Source organism: Phaethon aethereus (genome assembly GCF_964289735.1).
Source record: "Phaethon aethereus genome assembly, chromosome: Z".
NCBI classification, from domain to species: Eukaryota; Metazoa; Chordata; class Aves; order Phaethontiformes; family Phaethontidae; genus Phaethon; species Phaethon aethereus.
In genome coordinates, this window is record NC_138577.1 from 40,470,774 (window position 1) to 40,489,018 (window position 18,245).

The 18,245-nt window shown below is 37.5% G+C and overlaps 1 protein-coding gene across 1 annotated transcript in view; it reads right to left on the minus strand.

Annotated features, from left to right (window-relative positions):
- The window catches only part of PCSK5 (proprotein convertase subtilisin/kexin type 5), a gene marked incomplete at its 5' end in the record, with an annotated part of 195,672 nt that overhangs the window by 89,143 nt on the left and 88,284 nt on the right, over window positions 1-18,245 (minus strand). The window contains 2 exons of the mRNA XM_082013448.1: window positions 4,675-4,847; window positions 9,745-9,833. Coding sequence (XP_081869574.1) covers window positions 4,675-4,847; window positions 9,745-9,833 — 262 coding nt within the window. The remainder of the gene's footprint in view (window positions 1-4,674; window positions 4,848-9,744; window positions 9,834-18,245) is intronic.

Consider the following 18,245-nt stretch of genomic DNA (forward strand, 5'->3'; position numbering starts at 1 on the left):
CCAAACAGCAGTGAAAGAACAAGTCAGAATATCTGAAATGCATTACTCTCCAAATGATGTTGAGACTGATCCCAGAATAACATGCTTATTTGTATGAATAGAAATGAACTCGTCTGAACGTTGTATCACTGAGCCATGAATCAGCGAGCAAGCGTCTCTCAAGCGTTTATAGCATGGTGCTTATAGACTGTAAGATACAGTCATCTTAAAATCCAATGGTACTTTGGTTTTATCTTTCTGAATCAAGGAAAGGCTTTTGTATTCTCCCTTTTGTCCCAGCCTCAGCACAGTCTTATTACATGATTTGGCCACAATCATGTTTTGCAATGCCAAATCTGTTTGTTCTTGAACACAGGGTGAAATGTGACATTGCATCTTTTCTTCAATATGTTACTTTTGGATATACTGCCCTTCGTTTGACTTTTTTTCAGGAAAGTTTTGCATGATTATAATGGAATTATTTTTGAGATTATTAGGTCTACAATTTCTAATACATTGGGATTTAAAACACAAGCCTCTAGAATTTTCTACCCTTATGACTACACTATTTCCAAGAAAAGGACCTTGTCAACTGGGAGCATGATATAAAGGGAGCTTTTATATTTGCATAGAAATTGTTTGATAGCAAAGTCTGCAAGGTTTCTCTTTGAACTCAAGTATGCAGATTTAATAGAATTAAACAAAATACTCTAAAGATGACAGAAAATCATGGTACTTGAGACAGGTTTAAAAATTGTTTTCCTCTTCCTTTACCTTGATCCTGGGCAGAATTTTTAAAGCATATTTAACTTGTGGGTTAGGTTGTCATTTCATAAACTCAGTTATTACTCAGTATCCTTTCTTTAAATAGATTTGTCTATTTCAATTCATGGCATGTGCTGTCTCTGTGGGACTCTACAGAAAAAATGTACAGTCATTTATCTTTGTTATTTTCTGCAGAATTTGGAAGGAAGAATCATATTAGCTCAGCAGATTTAAAAATAATAATAGTTCTAAAACGCCCCACATGAGCTGTTAATTGGAATAATATGCACTAAAGATAAACCAAGCATTTTTTTAACACGGATCCCAGTCTCTCAACAAACTGAATAAGAAACTGTGGCTCTTGCATCCATTTCATTTTTACTTCATGAGTATAAAAAAGTATTAATTCAGTTTAATTATACTCTAATCAAAGTTATTATTCAGCACCACCTTTGATTTTCCTAATTAAACAAGCCAAGCATAATTTCTTTTTCAGATGCTTTTTAAAAATCTTGACCTTTCCCTTTGCTGTCCCATTTTAAAAAATTTATATCCAGTTGTGTGTGCATGTACACAATAAATGAAGAATACAGATCTTGAACCTTTGAGTAGATCTGAAAGAAGGTCTTGCCAAATTTTCCTGTACCAATGTTACTTTAATTTACATCACAGATGCTATACTGGATGTAATACTGTGGTTGTTTGGTTCAATATTTCTAAAAAAGGAAGGTCAAGATCTGTACACAACATGATAAGCATTTCTGTCTGCCTATTATTATTTGCACAATTACTGTGACTGCTTGGGGAAATCTATGTTTGGCTGACTACCTAGTCATTACTTTGGAGAATGATCTGATTTTAGGAATACTCTGGCACAGAGGTAATTTGTCTTTTTTTCTCCCATTTGCCTCATCCTTTAAAATGACACATCTTATGACAGTGTAAGGAAATATGTAAAAAGTACCTTTATCTGAACATAGAAAGGCATGATTTATTAAAAAGAACAAGAAAGGTTAATCTTAATGTAATTTTTGGTCTGGAAACTAAGCCTACTAAAGAAGGTGGTAATTGAGACATAAATTTAAAATCTTTCAGTCTATTACATTCTAAAGAATGAAAATTAGAGATTAACCTTAAACATATTGTATTTCTTAACAGTATGTTTTCATGTAAGTTTTTAATGAGAATTTTTATTTCTTTAGTAGAAATGAAAAAGCTTTCATAGTTAAAGCTAGGCAAAATTTCCAAATACGTGGAAATATTTAGATTTATTCAACTCCATACAGGCAACTTTGGGCAGAAGAAAAAGTTAATAAAATGAAATAGAAGCTAAATCGTAAAAACAATAATTTGACTTGCATCAAATGTGACTTCTACTATTTCCCTCCAAAATACAACAAACTCTTTTTCGGCATTGTTATCAGAAAAAAGACCACCTCAGAATTTTAAAATTAAATACTATGTTTCCACTATGTACTGGTACTTACTGAAACTATAGAACAATGTCCTGGAAAAATGAAATTCATCTGAATTCTGTAGGGTATCCTCTCATATTACAACTATAATAATAACAACAATAGAACAATAATGCTTGTGGGCAAGATCCACGCTCTTGGCAAGTTATTCCACATTCTTGATTTATACCGGATTTATCCCCAGTTTGAGATTTCAGTGAGGAAATGGCTGAGTTTTTCCGGTGCAGAACTTTTCACAATTGTCTTACCTACATGAAATATGACATTTAAAGTAACCAATATATATGTTTAAACACAAAACTTATTTTATTCAAGTTCCCCTGCATCCTGCAGTTCCCTTAGGGTGTCCTGCATCACTTTATTTTTTTTTTCTTCTCTGTGGTCACTACCAAACAGTAGTAAACTGTAGCGGGGTGATGGGGAGCGCTGATACTCCATCTGAAAGGAGGAATGATGATGCATGGGAAGGAGTAACAGAGACGCACCTGGCCTTCTACATACTTGTTGTATTGTTCTAAGAGCACTTCAATAACTATTTTAATAATGATTACTAAATAAAGCAGAGCTCTCTGGGGCAGAATCTATCAGTGTCCCTAAATCCGTTTAATTGCTAAGGCCCCCGAACTTCTTGCAGGGTAAAGTTAAGTACATGCATGAGTATCTTGTTAATGCCAGGCTTCACATGTTAGGTAACGCACAACAGGCAGAAACGTAAACCTGCAGCTCCACACCGACTGGCCATCATATGACCAAGTGAAAGGAAGGCAGCGGTCCGGGGCTGCACGGTTAGTAAAGCATTCACGGAACTCAATTTGAGAGACAAGTCTTTAACAGCACGTAGCATAAGAAGCACACGGTCCCTGTCGTTAAGTTTAGTATGTCAGTAATTGCTCTTCATAACTTGCCTGCTAGGTAGCTGAGCACGTATTATCATCGACATTTGGGGTTGGGAGAATGGGGGTAAGAGTAAGAAAAGTATGCAACTTTATCGAGGAAACCAAAAGCAGCTAGGGATTGCAGCTGTGATTAGATGTGAAGTCACAACTCCTGGGCTTGTGCTGCTAGACAGTGCTTGTGGTGATACGGGCTATCACTTTCATGATGTGTTTATTTACAACTTACAGCCAAGCATACTGTAAATCACCTGAAACCCTGCAGTGTGCATACAGACTGTCAGCTTGACCAGTTGCTCTTGTAACTTTTGTCTATTACCACTCTGCACGCAATGTCCCTGTTTGTGGTTATGACCGCTTTTTATGACCTTAAATTAATATAGTCTCTCAGTGGCAGACACTGCCTCTTACATGCGGCACAAATCTTCCAGGCAGAGAGCTAGCTATAGTTCGCTAAAATCAGTCTTGGCATACCTGGTTAAAACACTTACTGACTTCAATAATAGCTGCACTTTCCAATAGTGCTGCACAGTGTTACGACGGTCTGGTAACTATGTTCCAGTTCCACTTCGGTCCAACAGTTTCAGCCTCTTCAAACAAATATTTTATATTAATCCCCTGTTTTCCGATCTTACAGCCACTTACCACTGAACTAGCAACTCTCCCGCTGTATTCAAAATAATGTGCAGACCTCCAAGTGCAAAGCCTTAAAATCCTTTCCACCAGTCCTATATAGCGGAAAGAGGTATAAGCGCTGGAAGATGAGGAATTCCCTGATCTATTTAACAGGCAGGAGGGTAAAAGGAAGAACTAAAAACTGGCCTCTGACATCAAAAGTTCCTCTAACTACTCATTTCCTTTTGTGGTCTTATTTGTTTGACAGTAAATCATTAAAGAAAATTGAAAAGGTCTCAGATTTTTTCATATAGGGGCGTTTGGGGTTTTGTGTGTTGTATTTTGTGTGAAAATCTCTGGGCTCTACCACAGAGAAAACATAACAGCACAGAGTTGTAGAGAAATGTATATGTAAGTTATAAATAGGGTGTAAGTTCTCTGAGACCAGACATAAACGCTAAAAGAAACATCAGTGTAGACTTTTCTCAGCCCCCAACTCCCTATTAAAATCATCAAACTTCCCTCAAGAAATCAAGGAAAACAAAGCACTGAAAGAAAGGAAGGAAGAAAGCAAAGCAGTCAAGGCCTTTGCTTTAAAATTTCATTGCAATTCAGATTTGATGACTTAGCACTGCTGTGCAAAGTAGCATTTTTCAGTCTTATTTTTTCTTGCGGAATTACATCATTACCTCAGAGCAGTTTTAAAGGACACTGAGGATGACATATTCCAGCTGAAAATGAACCGAGCTGATATGTTAGGAAGGACTGACTATTCAGTCACTATAGAAGGAAAATGTATTTTCAGTTTTATGCAAAGGAAGCTTTTCTTCTTTCCTTCAGAATCCTTTCCTCTTCCCCATGCTGTGCACTTGCACGTACCGGGTGCATGTACCCTTACATTTGCACATGAGAGCACATCCAGGAGATGCACTTTGATGCCAACCTACCATTCTGATGCCGTTCTCAAAGGCTTGACGTGCTAGAGAAGCTGGTCCGTCCACAGTCTTACCGTCGTCATCAGGCCCCCAGCTGGCACTGTAGATGTGGATGTGCTGGGGATTCAGGCTTAGAGACTTTGCTTCTACCATGTCTGTCACATCTCCGTCCAGCATCCGTACACCTTCGGAATGAAAGATACAATGAACAGGACCAACCAACCCACAATGCTTCTGGTTTTGTTTTTGGTCTTTGGTTTTTTTTCTTCTTTCCCAGAGAAAACTGTTGTGTAGGACAATGTACTGAATGATCATAAGGATTTCTACTGCTGTTAAAAAAAGAAACAAATCCTGTTTGGATATGTGTTTTTCTAATGGAAAAAATCTCAGCTGAAAAAATACAAAAAAGGAAGGAATATTCTGGTCTTTCTGCAAGTTTTAAGAGTTATCTACAAATTGTTTATCCACTATACAGTCTTTGAACATCAAGAACAAACTTTTACTCTAAAGAAAACTTAAAAAAAGATTTGAAATGTTTGCATGTCTCACTTGAAGGTAATACATGATTTTCTTTCTCTTTTTATACTGCAGTGAAACTGCAGCACCTAATTTGAGTCGTTCACACTCCTAAGTATATTGACAGATGTAAGAAAAGGCTCTATGCTGACAAACATGGGATTATTCCTTCATTGTCTGAGGCTGCAAACAAGAAACTGTGGAGAAAGCTCCTGTATAGAGACTGATTACCATACAGAGCAGCAAGGCAATTACAGAAGCTACTAACAAATACCCTATATGTAACATTATTCAACCTGAAACTACAGTACTGTGAACATCCCTTCTAAAGTGAATGACATAATGTTTTAGTATCACTAGACTGAATAAAGTAGGCTTAAATCTGGAAACTGAGAAAATCTTAAAGCTGTTCTTTTGAAGTTAATTCTGAGAAAACTGCTGATGCCAGTTTTAATCTAAACAAGAAAACGGACCTACGTACAGCTAGCATGACATCAGATCAAAGGGATGTTAAATATGAAATAATAGTCAGCATGTAACTATACGATAGTCAGAGTAATGATTTCTTCCACAACTAACAAGTTTTATGCTCTTTCCCCTTTAAAAGGCCACTGCTATTTATAAGTCAAATTTACATATTTTTAATTACAGACACATTTCATTTTGCTTATAAGATCAGAATGTAGTAACTTGAGTGTTTACCAAGACCTTAACATCCAATTAACAAAAGGCATAGGGGGTGCTTTGTTGATAGAGGGTCTTTTTTTTCCTTACCCTAATTGACTTAAAAATGAAAACTGATCGTATTTCTAAGTTCACTCAAAAGCTGCCCATGTTTTGTGAGATAATAAACTTTTACAAACAGTGATCTCACTATGAACTTTACTTTATAAAAAAAGTCATTAAACCAACTCTGGGATTCTCAGGTTTTATTTTCCTTCCTCAGCATAATCTCAGAAAATTAATGATGGGTGGAAGTTGTGTTCTCAATTTCTTTCAAGCACATTAAAATATATTTAGTACTAAATAAAGACAATAAAAGGTACACTGCTTTTGAAAGAAGGAAAATAAAGCTTCCCTTTATGTTACTGTGTAGCAAGCCTGAATAATACTACATGCACCCGGTGAACAGTAACTCCAAATTCTGCCATTGGCACCTGAAATAACTCACACTGGGTTTTTTTGCTAATGGTGAAGTGGTCAAATCTACAGCAACACAGACAAGGCTGCGACTTAGGTGTTGCTCTCTCCGGCCAACAACTGACAGACACGCGTCAAGGGTGACTTTGAACAACAGACGTCTCATCGGCTATTCGAAACAAAAATAATTCCTTTCTCTCTTTCTTTCTTTCTTTTTCCCCAAATGTCTGGAGTAGTTAATTCTGGCGATCACAAAACCTTCAAAATGCATTTGGCATGTGGTGATAGCACAACAAAAGCTGTCCAGAAGGCAATTAACAGACTGTATTTGCAGGCTGTTCCACCTAAGACCTCAGAGCTCTGTAAATTTTTTCCAATGTTTGCAGTAATTGCCAAAACGTGTCATTTTAGTCAGAACAAATTTTCAAGGAATCACAGGACACATGCAAAACTGAGTTGAAAGTAAGTTTATTTTAAAACGTTTGTTTTTAATCATCCTCTGACTTAAACTTAAAGAAACAGCTGAACTAATTGCTCGTCAGCTGAAGACAATGTGCATCTGTTGCACCATAACTCAGTGTAACTGTTTTCCCGTCAGGACTCGAGCCCAGCCAAGTAACTAAGCACCCAAATCCCCACAGATGCTTTGCAACTTCTACAATCAGTCCGCAACAATAACAACACGCTAACCATCCCTTCCTATAAAAAGTCTTACAAGCTCTGTAGGTGGTAATTTGCTATGTGTGATTACTGCAGGGAGTCACATTAAAAAGACAGATCTACCCCTTTGGTACACTGGTTTATCTTTCAGTGAAAGGGTCTGTAGCTTAGGTAAGCACAAACTGCAGGCATAGTGCATAATTTTTTACAAGAAACATCCCACGACCTGTAAAAGAACGGAAGGTCCAGATTGCCATTTTACTCAAATTTTTTTATCTGCAGGTTACATCCCCACTTACACCATTGTAAGAGAAATCTCAGACTTTCTAAGTATCTTATTTTTGACCTATTTGTGGTGAGAGGTTCTTAAATGTGTGGAAAAGGAAACAAGGAGTACAAACATTTAGGAAAAAAGTGAGCATTACTGGTGGATATCTTATTAATGACTTTCCATCACAAAGATCATTAATCAGATTTGTTCAGCTGCCAGTATTTGATGGAATATTGACAGAAAGAGTTTCTTTTCCACTTTGCTTCATCTCCTTGCTTGATACCTTATGTATACTACAGATGCTTTTTGGTTTGAAATAAAGAGTACTTATCTCGGTGAAGCAAATTCAGCGTCACTGTCAGCAGGTGCTCGTCTCTGTAAGAAGAATGTAATTGCTTTACCTCCACTCCAATTTCTTCTCCAAGAGGGCCCAAGGAGGGTCTTTAAAACCCTGGGAAACAAGCGAGCTGAACACTAGTTCAGCATAATATGATTCATCTATCTGGCCTGTGCAGAGGGAACACAACCACTGCGTATTCACAGGTGTAGCTTATGGCTTTTCTGAGGAAAGGGAGAGAGGCATGCCAAATAGAGGTCAGCAGCAGCGAAACTCTTAAATATATACACATACTGGAAAGGGAAGCTTAACCTCCCTTCCCAATACCCTGGAATTCCCTCTTGCTTCTGACTTTCTGCAGATTATCTGCTCAGCCTCCTGAAGTTTTATTTTCAAGTGCCGACGCTTCTAAAAGCTGGTACATTACCTCAAGTGATGTTTACACACTGTTACTACTTTTCAGCTTTCTTTTAAGAACGGTGTTAATGATGGCTCTACAGAATCACGGTGACAGACAGAGTGGATAAAATTTTTATTTTGCTCAGACCAGTGAAATTTCCTGAAGGCTGTTATATTCTTTGTGCAAAATAAATAAATAATTAAATAAATAATGAAACGGCACATCTATCCAGTCTTCACTGTTCATATTAACTGTGTTCATACTATGTCCATCTGAATCAGTTCTTACGCTATATTTAGAAAAGGTTGTGATTCAGCTAATATGCCTGGAGGGTTTCTAAAACGTTATTGCTGCACATTCCTAATGCTTAATAAATAATAACCTATTGAGAAGTCACTGTTACTAATGGCAAATTTTTCAAGGACATACCCAAGCTGTTACAGGTTGTGTGACTATCCAGCTCACAAATGAAACTTCTCCCGAAGTCATCGTCTATCTCTCTCAGTGCACTAACTCCTCTGACTCTGGTTTGAAAATGTAATAGCTCTGATTTCATAGCTGCTGGTACATGACCAAATGCCATGTCCACAAGGAGACAACCTGTTCATCTGCCATAAACTCACTCACTTGGCCAGTTCAGATTTTCTAAACCACACTGACAGGGTAACTTTGTGCAAGCAGGACCTCCACCTGAAGGGAAATTGTTTTTCTGCTTCACTCCAATCTTATGCTGGATGACATATTGTCTATTCTCCTGAAGCCAGCAGGAAAACAGAAAGCTGACATTAGGATGACGTTGTGTGCTTTGGTTAATTTGAAATGCAGCTGTGCTCACATTTGATTTGGATCAAACTTGTACTGATCCAGAGGAGAACAGATAGAGTACTATTAATTATGGAAATATGGCCTCAACTCTGCCTGGTCATATTTTTGAACTGCCCTCTGGCGTATATATAGGTAAACATGTTTCTGTTTTCACAGATGGGCTCTGTTTTGGGACAGAAAATCAACAACTAATGAGTTTGAGCTATAGGTCTTCCTACTGAAAGCCAGTATACCAATCCCATGATTCCATCAAAAGTACTGTGTAAAATTTCAGTTGAAGCATTAAAATCTGGCACAGACAGGTTACAGCCTAGGAGACACGCAGATGACATCTTGATAATCATCTCTACAAATTAAGCCAAAGGTCTGAATTGAGCAGTCATTGACTAAGAATTCATAGAAGCCACTTGGAACCTCTTGGCTGATGAACAAAAAAGTGCAACTGAATCCTATATTTCAGGCAATAATCTGATCATGCAGCAGGATCAAAAGAAGATACTCTCCAACCACAGCCAAACAACACAAAATGTTTTATGTTTTGACACTGTTTTGTTTGGGATCAATATGCAAGGCAATATTCCTGATGTGTACATTTACTTGTGGTTTGTCAAAGACAATCACTTAGACCTCTGAATCTGTGAGAAAACCCAAATGTCCTAAGGTTTTGTGTTTTCATCAAAGGTCTCACTTTCTATTTTTCTGTGTGTACTGAGAGGCACTGTTCCGGGGAGCACTGGAGAAGTGTTACCACAGACAAACTCCTTCAGTACTGGTATTTAATGACCACTCTACAACTGAGATTTACTTGTTAACACAGCTAGGTTTGTTATCCATACAAATCTCCTTCTCTTGTTGAGAAAGGTCTGAATGTACAATTTAGCACAAATGGCTCTTTGGTTACTTTTTTTTTTGGTGGGAGATTGTTTCACATACCTCCAATCTTGGCATTAAAGGCGATTCCTACTGTGCAGTGTGAGTTGTTTGCCGTGGCTGCCACTTCTCCAGCACAACGGGTTCCATGCCTGCAGTCAGACAAACATTTTTCCAAGTAAGCACAGACTGTTGGGATTAAAGGATTTGACTTTGCTTATCCTCAGGTGCTAAGAACACAACTATCCACAATGTCTTGCACTAGGTAATCCCCCGTAGTAATATATACCCATGTTACAATATTCCCGCAAACACATTTTAACATCATTATCACAATCACATTAAACTCTTCATGGTAAGCTTTCTAGCTACTGCAAACATGCACAGTTTGTAACAAAGACATACAATGATGATATGTAATCCGCAGCAACAGAAAGAAGTTGTTGATTTTGAACCAAATCTTACATTATAGACAGCATTTTTGTCCTTCATTCTCCCAAAACCACTCATGTTGCTAGTATGTAGATCCTCACACCACCTCCAGCAGGCACAGCATGTACGACACTTTGCTATGAGGAGGATGAGATTGCACCAATGCTCACCCTGCTGTTTAGAGACAAGCCTAAGACTGGCTATAGGCCAGGTATGCTCAAAGCTTCTGTATGGGAATGTCCTGGTCATGCCTTGGGCCAACCCTGAAAGCCTGCTGTCTTTCCAGGAGCAGAAAAAACAGCTGAAGTAACCTCCACATCAGAGGTATACCCTGTGCCTGGAAACAGAGCTTGGACTGCAAGGGTATAATCTGAAGAAGCTGCTGAAGGAAAACACAAAACCTCCAGTGGTTGCTCACCTCCTTCCCCACGGTGCAAAGTCACAGTGGGATGCCTTGCCTAGCCCTGACCCATGCTCTCCACAAGGTGACAGTGGTCATCCCTATGGTTATCATGGTAGGAAAGCTGTCCCTGCTTTTCGTGATTTCTGCCTGTGATATAGGTTTCACAGCATGTTTTCTACTGGTAGGTTTTGCCCTCATCCTTGTGCAGTTAAGTGAAATGTGGCACAAGCAACAAGGAGCAGACACGGAACTTTAGAGAGCTGCTGTGGATACGAGATACAGACTTTCAGACCAGACAGGAAAAGAGATGGGGAGTTGATGAGATGGAGATAGAAAGATAATGTAAGGCTTGGGTAGCCACAAAGAAAGAAGTTTAAAAAGTCAAGGCAAAAAATAGATAACAACATGGCAAGCACTTCAGAGGAGGCTAAGTGAGGTCAGTTGTGTACACAGGCATTCTTCTGCTGCTGGTGGTTGACAGACTGCTTACATAGACATCTGGAGAACATGGGTGTTTTTGAATTGAAGTTGACGCCCATATTACAGACAAGAATCACAGTTGCTTTCTCTTGGACAGCTTGTTTTGGGTAGAGTCACTCCTTATTTCTTTATTATTAGTGCAACTTTTTTTTTTCCCCTTAACCTTTTGAGACATTTAGATGAGAAACACTGATAAGGTGGTTGGAATGGATTAATGTAAAACAAGAACAACAACAAATAGGACTAGGAAAAAAGAGAGGAAACAAAAAATAAGTCATGTAAGTGATTGATGCTAACCTATTAGTTTTTCAAAGGAGATCATTCCGTTTATCAGGTAAGTAAGATACCTATAATCTATGAGAAAAGTGTAATCTTTATGCACAAAATCAAAGTGACAAGTTGGATGCTAATAAATCCTGAAGCTGGATCAAGGTTTCACTATTGTATGTATATCTCAACTCATTTCCTATTAATCTGTTTGCAGTTCATTTGGTTGCCAAACTTGATCAGAAAATTTTTCAAGAGTCATTTAGAAGTTTATTTTTCATATGAAGCTTAATTTTCTTCATTTGAAGAAAGACTATCTAACTCTAATTGATAAACCAATGTCTTATGCTACTACAGAATTATTTTGAAAAGCCTGAAGTAAGTAATTCAGGAATCACAGATGAAAGCAAGTTTTAAAAAGATCCTTCTTCATTTTCAAGTATTTTCAAATAGTGTTCTAGCGCTGTGTTTGTTTGAAGCACCGTCTTTTTAAAATGTATTAATATTTATAGGAAAATGTCTGTCTTAAGAATTATTTACAATACACACGATTCCCAAACTTCCCTTCTTCTCATCATGATTTTGTTAGGTACCACATATAAGTTTAAAGGCGTTATCACTCACACATCAAAGCACAGATGACTACACTCCAGGAATGTAGGTGTAACATACCCACACGCATCACCTCAGTGCAAGTAATTTATTAATACATCACTGTCTGCCTGGTGAAATGTGTGTGGCTGAGCTGCAGCTGCAGCTTCCCAGAGGGAGTCTGCATTGGCAAGAAACCCCTCCTGGGTACCAAGGCTGGGAAGCAGTGGTGGAAAGAAAGTTTTTCAGTAGAGGAAGGGGACAGATAGAAACCACACCTGGAGGAGGGAGGCTGCCTGAAGAAGCATGGAAGAAACAGCTCAAGTTTCTCCGCAGTTCCCAGCGGAGTATACGGATACCTGCTACTTTTTTAGTTACGTCCACCGAGCGCTATCAAAAGGGTTAGGTTTCCAGTGGGTCACCAAACGCACCCTGGTCCACTCCAGGGCCACATTATGTTTGTAGAGGGGCAACAGAGGGGACATGTTGGGGGATCACAGTGTGACTGCAGCTCCCAGCAGCAACCCACAGTAACACAGGATTAACAGCAACGTGAAACTGTACTCTAAAATCCAGCCCAAGTGGAAGCAGCTGCAGGGGTACATGTAACTTCAGTAAGAAGTAGCCGAGGATTTAAAGGACCCTGGTATGGAAGTATCATGACACATATTTATTAAATTAAAGCACAGTAAGAAATTTCATGTAAATTTCTCATAGAAAAAAGCATATTCCAGACAGAATTAGACCTTCAGAGAGTTTTTCATGTGAGTTAAATTAACTTTGCTGAATATTTCACTAGTCCTCATGCACTGGAGAATCCTTCTTTTTATCATATTTCAAGTCCATTAATGGCATAACTTTACTCTGTAAGCAGATTTTTATGTTAGACTCTTGCTTCTCTACCAAGATTATTGTTAATTGCATTCTACATTTATAATGGAAATGACAAAATTGAAAGTTGTTTTGTTCATTTCAAGGTCATATGTATAAAATGGCACTTCTTACAATCAGTTTCCCACTGTGTGTGTGAATTAATCATATATGCAACTCAATTTGTTTTATTATGTTATCTTTTATGGGTCCTTTAAGTAATATTTCAATTATGCTGTGAAATGGAAGACTTTCTAAAAAATCTGCATATTAAAAATTATGTGCTTTCCACACTGCTTTTAATTTTCTCTGTCCTATATTTTTGCTTGAGGTCTACAGTATGGAACAGACTCTGAATTTAAGTTAAAATTAGAAAAGACTTCTGATTAATCATTTACACTAATTTCTAGCTAACTTGATAAACAAATATGATGAAACTGATGCCTGAAATTGGGTGTCTGCTTTAAAGCTATGCAAACTTCTACTGAGCATGAAATCCTGAAAACTTCAAACTGCAAACAGTTTATGGAGCAGCATAACCAGTAACAAGAGGTGAGACAAGAGGCACTTTCAAGTTAGCATTTTTTGTGAATGTATATATATCAAAACACAACAATCTCCTGTCTTTGTGGGATGCCTGCATCACATACAACTTGTTTAAAAAGTTGATCCAGTCCTAGAACAAAGCATGACTGCCCTTCTACAAAGGCCTATCTTGATAAACTTTAAGGGTCAATGCTTCATTTCACTGGCTGCTTTGCCAGCTTATGTTGAAGGGAAATAAGTTCCCAGGCTATTAAATGGCACTTTGAAGAGACACTCAGCTAAAAGGTTTTGCACTTGTCCTTTGTGTTAATGTCAGTGTGATGTAGTATCACAGAATAGGACATGAAAGCAAGCTTGGTTATGAGACGTTCTGCCCATCTACAAATGTCTCCTACCTGGAGTCTAATAAGAAGGAAAAGGAATGGAAAGAAGAGAAGCTTTTTTGTTGTTGTTTGTCTGTCTCATAAGGAGAGACGTGAAAAATGACTATTCAAAGACAGATTTAGGCTCAAAAGGCCATCAGGCGAAAGAAATAAGATGTCACAGGCTTTATCTTAAAAAAAAAAAAAAATTGTACTTAGATGCTTATAAAGCTGGCCAGCACTTTCCACCATAAAACCATCTTTTATGATTCTGCCTACCTTTAACTGCTTTATGCACTTTTTCATTCCAGGCAAATAAGTACAATTTTTTCAGAAACTTATTTATTTTCATTTTTGTATGTGAGAGAGGCAGAATACAAAGAACAAAGAAAATATGCAGGCAATTAAGAGAAATTTTCTTCTCTTTCTGTAAGGAAGAAATTTGTCAGTCTGTGATTAACAACACGTCAGTAAGGTGTCAAAGACCTACTCAGGAAGACCTTAGTAAAGATTTTTCTTTTTTTGCCTTATGATGCCCTCACTATTGTATAAAGAACTTGAAACAAACTGTTGAAGAAATACACATCCACGAAAAGGTGAATGTCAATTTCTTCTGCCGCATACATGAACAGTGCTTGAGCACCTGGATGCTGAAGGTACAGTCTTTTGATGGCTCTCTAAGTATAAGATAAAAGCAATTTTAAGAGCAACATGCTAATCTGTTACACAAAGTAACCTTTTTCAATAACAGGTTTTTTCTGAGATGGAAATGGCTCAGCGTTTTAGGCAATGATGGAAAGACAAAAGGTGCCTGTTATGTGATTAACTATCACTCCCCATCCCACCAACATAATTTAAACATAAAACATTTGTCTTTCAGTAGTCACTCTTTAATTTGCCTTTCAGAAAAGGAAGAAGGTATAAGGCACTAGGAACATCTTTAAGATAAAAGTTAATTAAGCTCGCCTCTGAACGTTTAGAGTAAGGAAATATTCAGAGTTGAAGACAGCTGCTGGTAATTTGCAAGCCCTGCCATGTAAATTGGCTCTGCATTTCACAGCCTCCATCTCTGACAGCTATTCTTTGAATTCCACAAACACTCTGACCATGCATTTCTTTGTCGTATTTTAATTCTTCTGGAGTTCATCAAGTATTTCAGAACACAAAAAGCTCAGGGGACTGGAGGATTTAAAGCTCTCCAGCTTTTCATGACACTAACATTACAGTCCAACCCACTTCAACCTGTCACCAGTGAGTCTTTTCAGAATGGGAATTTCAGGAGAAAAGAGTTTCAGAGTATTTCAGTGCAAGCCCATCACAAACATCTCTGGTCATACCAGTAATTTACTGAGGTTTTCTAAGAGATACTCAGTACAGGAATTAGTTTGTAAACAAATGAAGAAAACAGTGGTGGTTTTGCGGGAGTGTGTGTGTATTTGTGGTTTTGTGGTTTTTTTAATCCAGAGAAATGTCTACAGAAAAGAAGAAAACTTCGCTTGCTTTGCAGATCCTATGCTGCATATATTACAAGAGTGGACATTAAAGAATTGTAAAAAGGTTAGAATAGATAGTCTAAAAGTTTACACAAGGTTATATATATTTTGATAGGCTGTGCTTGAACAGCCTATTTTTGATAATCGTCAACTTCCTTTCTCAGCATAAATACATAATAAACATATTCCCTATGCATAAAGACAATGCACTAATATTAAAAAAAAAACCAAACAATTTAGTCTTTAGTATAAATTAGAGTAGAATCTCGGGGATGGAACATGTTACATGAATTAAGCTATGTAGTTGGTGGACATTGAAAATTTAGGACTAAAGGAACTTTAAATGTTAAAATAATTTTCAAAGTTCTATGCAGAAAGGAAGAATGGAATTTTAGGTAGCCAATGTCACCTGTAGGAAAATATGTAAGTTGGCATATATTTTTTGCAAAACTCTTCTTTAGTTAAATTTTCAAATGTTTTCAAAGATCTCTCTTATGCTGGAATATATTCATAAACAGGCAAATGTGATATCTAAGACACCACAATGCAATCACTGCCAGAGAAAATATATTTTCAAACAGCAGCCATCAGAAATTAATTTTATCAGAAATGCATTTCATTGCATCACAGAGTAATGTCTTATGCAGTGTAGAATACATAATTTTTTAGAGCTGTTCATATACAAATCGTCTCCAATAATCTGGAGGATGAAAAATCTTTCCAAACTGGCATTGTGTTAGGATTTTGATCTAGAAACATTTGAAAAAGGAGACATAAGGGAACTGTCAGAAGTTAAAAGCATGGGCGAAGGAAAACCTCAATCTTTAGCCTTTAAAACACAATCTGCTACAGCTGAAAAATAGTAAGAATAAAACTATTTCACAAAGGAGAGCTATTTGGATATTAACAGTGGAGAAAGAGATGACAGTAAATGTGAAAAACAAGTTACACAAATCTTCAATGTGAGATATCAGGAAAAATGCCAAAGACTTGGGTGTTACATCACAGAGAGGATCCTGTTTCTGAGCATCAAACACAGTGTTGTAATGTGGTTACAGCACAGGACTGGAAGCTGTCTTGACTCAAGGTCCCTAAGGCTAATGACTTTTTGCATGATTATGGGAAGTTACCTAAAGAATAACTTTAAAATAACTTATCTATTTCTCACAAATAAAATCAAAGGTGACATCATTAAAACAAACACACAGCACACATCTCAGACATGCACATCTTAAACTTAACAGCCTGGGTAACAGTGATGCTGCCTTGCCACTCTGTATTTGTTAGCTGTTAGCAGTAAGCAGCTAATTTGTCCAAAGTGTAAAGTTCTGATACCACTCCAGCAAAGGACTGTGCTTCTACAATATTAATTACTATTTTAGTTTTGTTTCTGTGAGTGGGCAAATGAATCTGAATGTATAAAGCAAATATGCCTTTTGTCTGTATCTTCTACCAAAGACAAGACAAACACTGACTAGACGGCCTGGTGAAGCCAATGAAATTTGACATAGAATGAGAAATAGCAAACAAAATCAGCAAATAATATATCTAGCCAAGTCTATAGTTTCATCTATTAAAAATAAAAAGAATTATTTACTGATGTCTCAATACATTTTAACCCAAGGTAATATTTTAATTCAGCCTCTTTTCTGCAGGGAAAAATGCATTTGTGTGAAGAAATAAAGTAGTTCAGAAGCCAGCAAAGAGCAAAATTTTCATCTGAGCTTTTTTTTTTTTCATACAGCCTTTCACATTAACTGTACACTAACCTTCTTAAGGTGAGTAATCCAATCCTTGTTCTCAGTCATTAAAGCAAATCACAAATAAAAACAGTACGGTTTAGTTCCTGTGCACTGGAATTAAACCTGTTCAGCAGCGACATCAAGGCTAGTATTACCTTGGAACAGTATATTGCTACCTAGATACACCTAATGAAAAGGACTATTTCATTTGCTTTTGAAACTGAAGAATACGAGGCTGCTTAGACTTCAAGGCTGCGCTGTCACATAAGGAAAAAAGATCTTTTTTCAAGCTGGTTGAGAGGCTGTAGAAGAGTGGAAAGTCACAGAACAAGGAGGATGTGCTCCACGCAATTCTGGCAATCATTTTATGCATATGAGGGTGGTTGATCCTTTTTTGTGTTCAGCCTGAAGAATAGAGTAGGATACACACTTGGGCAGAACTGAGTATATGTCTATACTTTTCTCGTTCATAAGCTGTGAGACTATATAGCTTTATCACTTCACTCATGACATACAGAAAAAAAAGACAAACAAAGGCCCAATTTCAAATCTTTTTGGAACATGGCTAACAAAATGGTAAGAGGAACTACTGCATTATACAACTTAATGAGGGAACTGGATGGACAAAATCAGGCATGTATTTTTACACAAGAAAATTCTTGTAGTCACCTTGTACCAATGCTTAATTTAGCTACTTTTTTACACTTGGAATTACTAGCTCAACACAGTAATTAAACTACCTCTTCCCAGTCTGTAACAGTCTCAGTGAACAGACCGTAATCCTGGAACTCAGGAAGTCCCAATAAACTTACTTACTTTACCTTGGGTATAAAATATATTAAGACATCAATAAATAATTCTTTTTATTTTTAATACATAAAACTATAGTCTTGGCTAAATATCCTACTTGCTGATTTTGTTTGCTATTTCCCATTCTGTGTCACATGGTATAGTACACAACCACGAAGGACTGTTTCTCCCTTGCCTCAGTTATTCCCATGTCACAGCAGTGACATCATACAGGAATTAATGACACATGTTTGAAGCAGTAAATGCTGGGCATGTTGTGCTTTCGTATCAATGGGACTCTGATCCCGAGGACAGAATAAGCAGATGCTGGACACAGGGAAAAGCAGAGGGAAGGAACACAGGAAAAACACATGACATGCAGCCTTCATGACTCCTCTGTCTACACCAACCTGTCTCTCAGAGGAGCACCTGCAAGTTGCTGAGCCCTCAAGGTCAGCGGGGGAGAGAAATACCTGGAGAGCCAAAAAAAAGCCTATGGAAATAATCACAAGACAAATCCTGAACACGGACGCTGCAGAGCAAATAATGTCCCTGATAGTTCATATTCCCATGCTGCAGCCAATGCGCT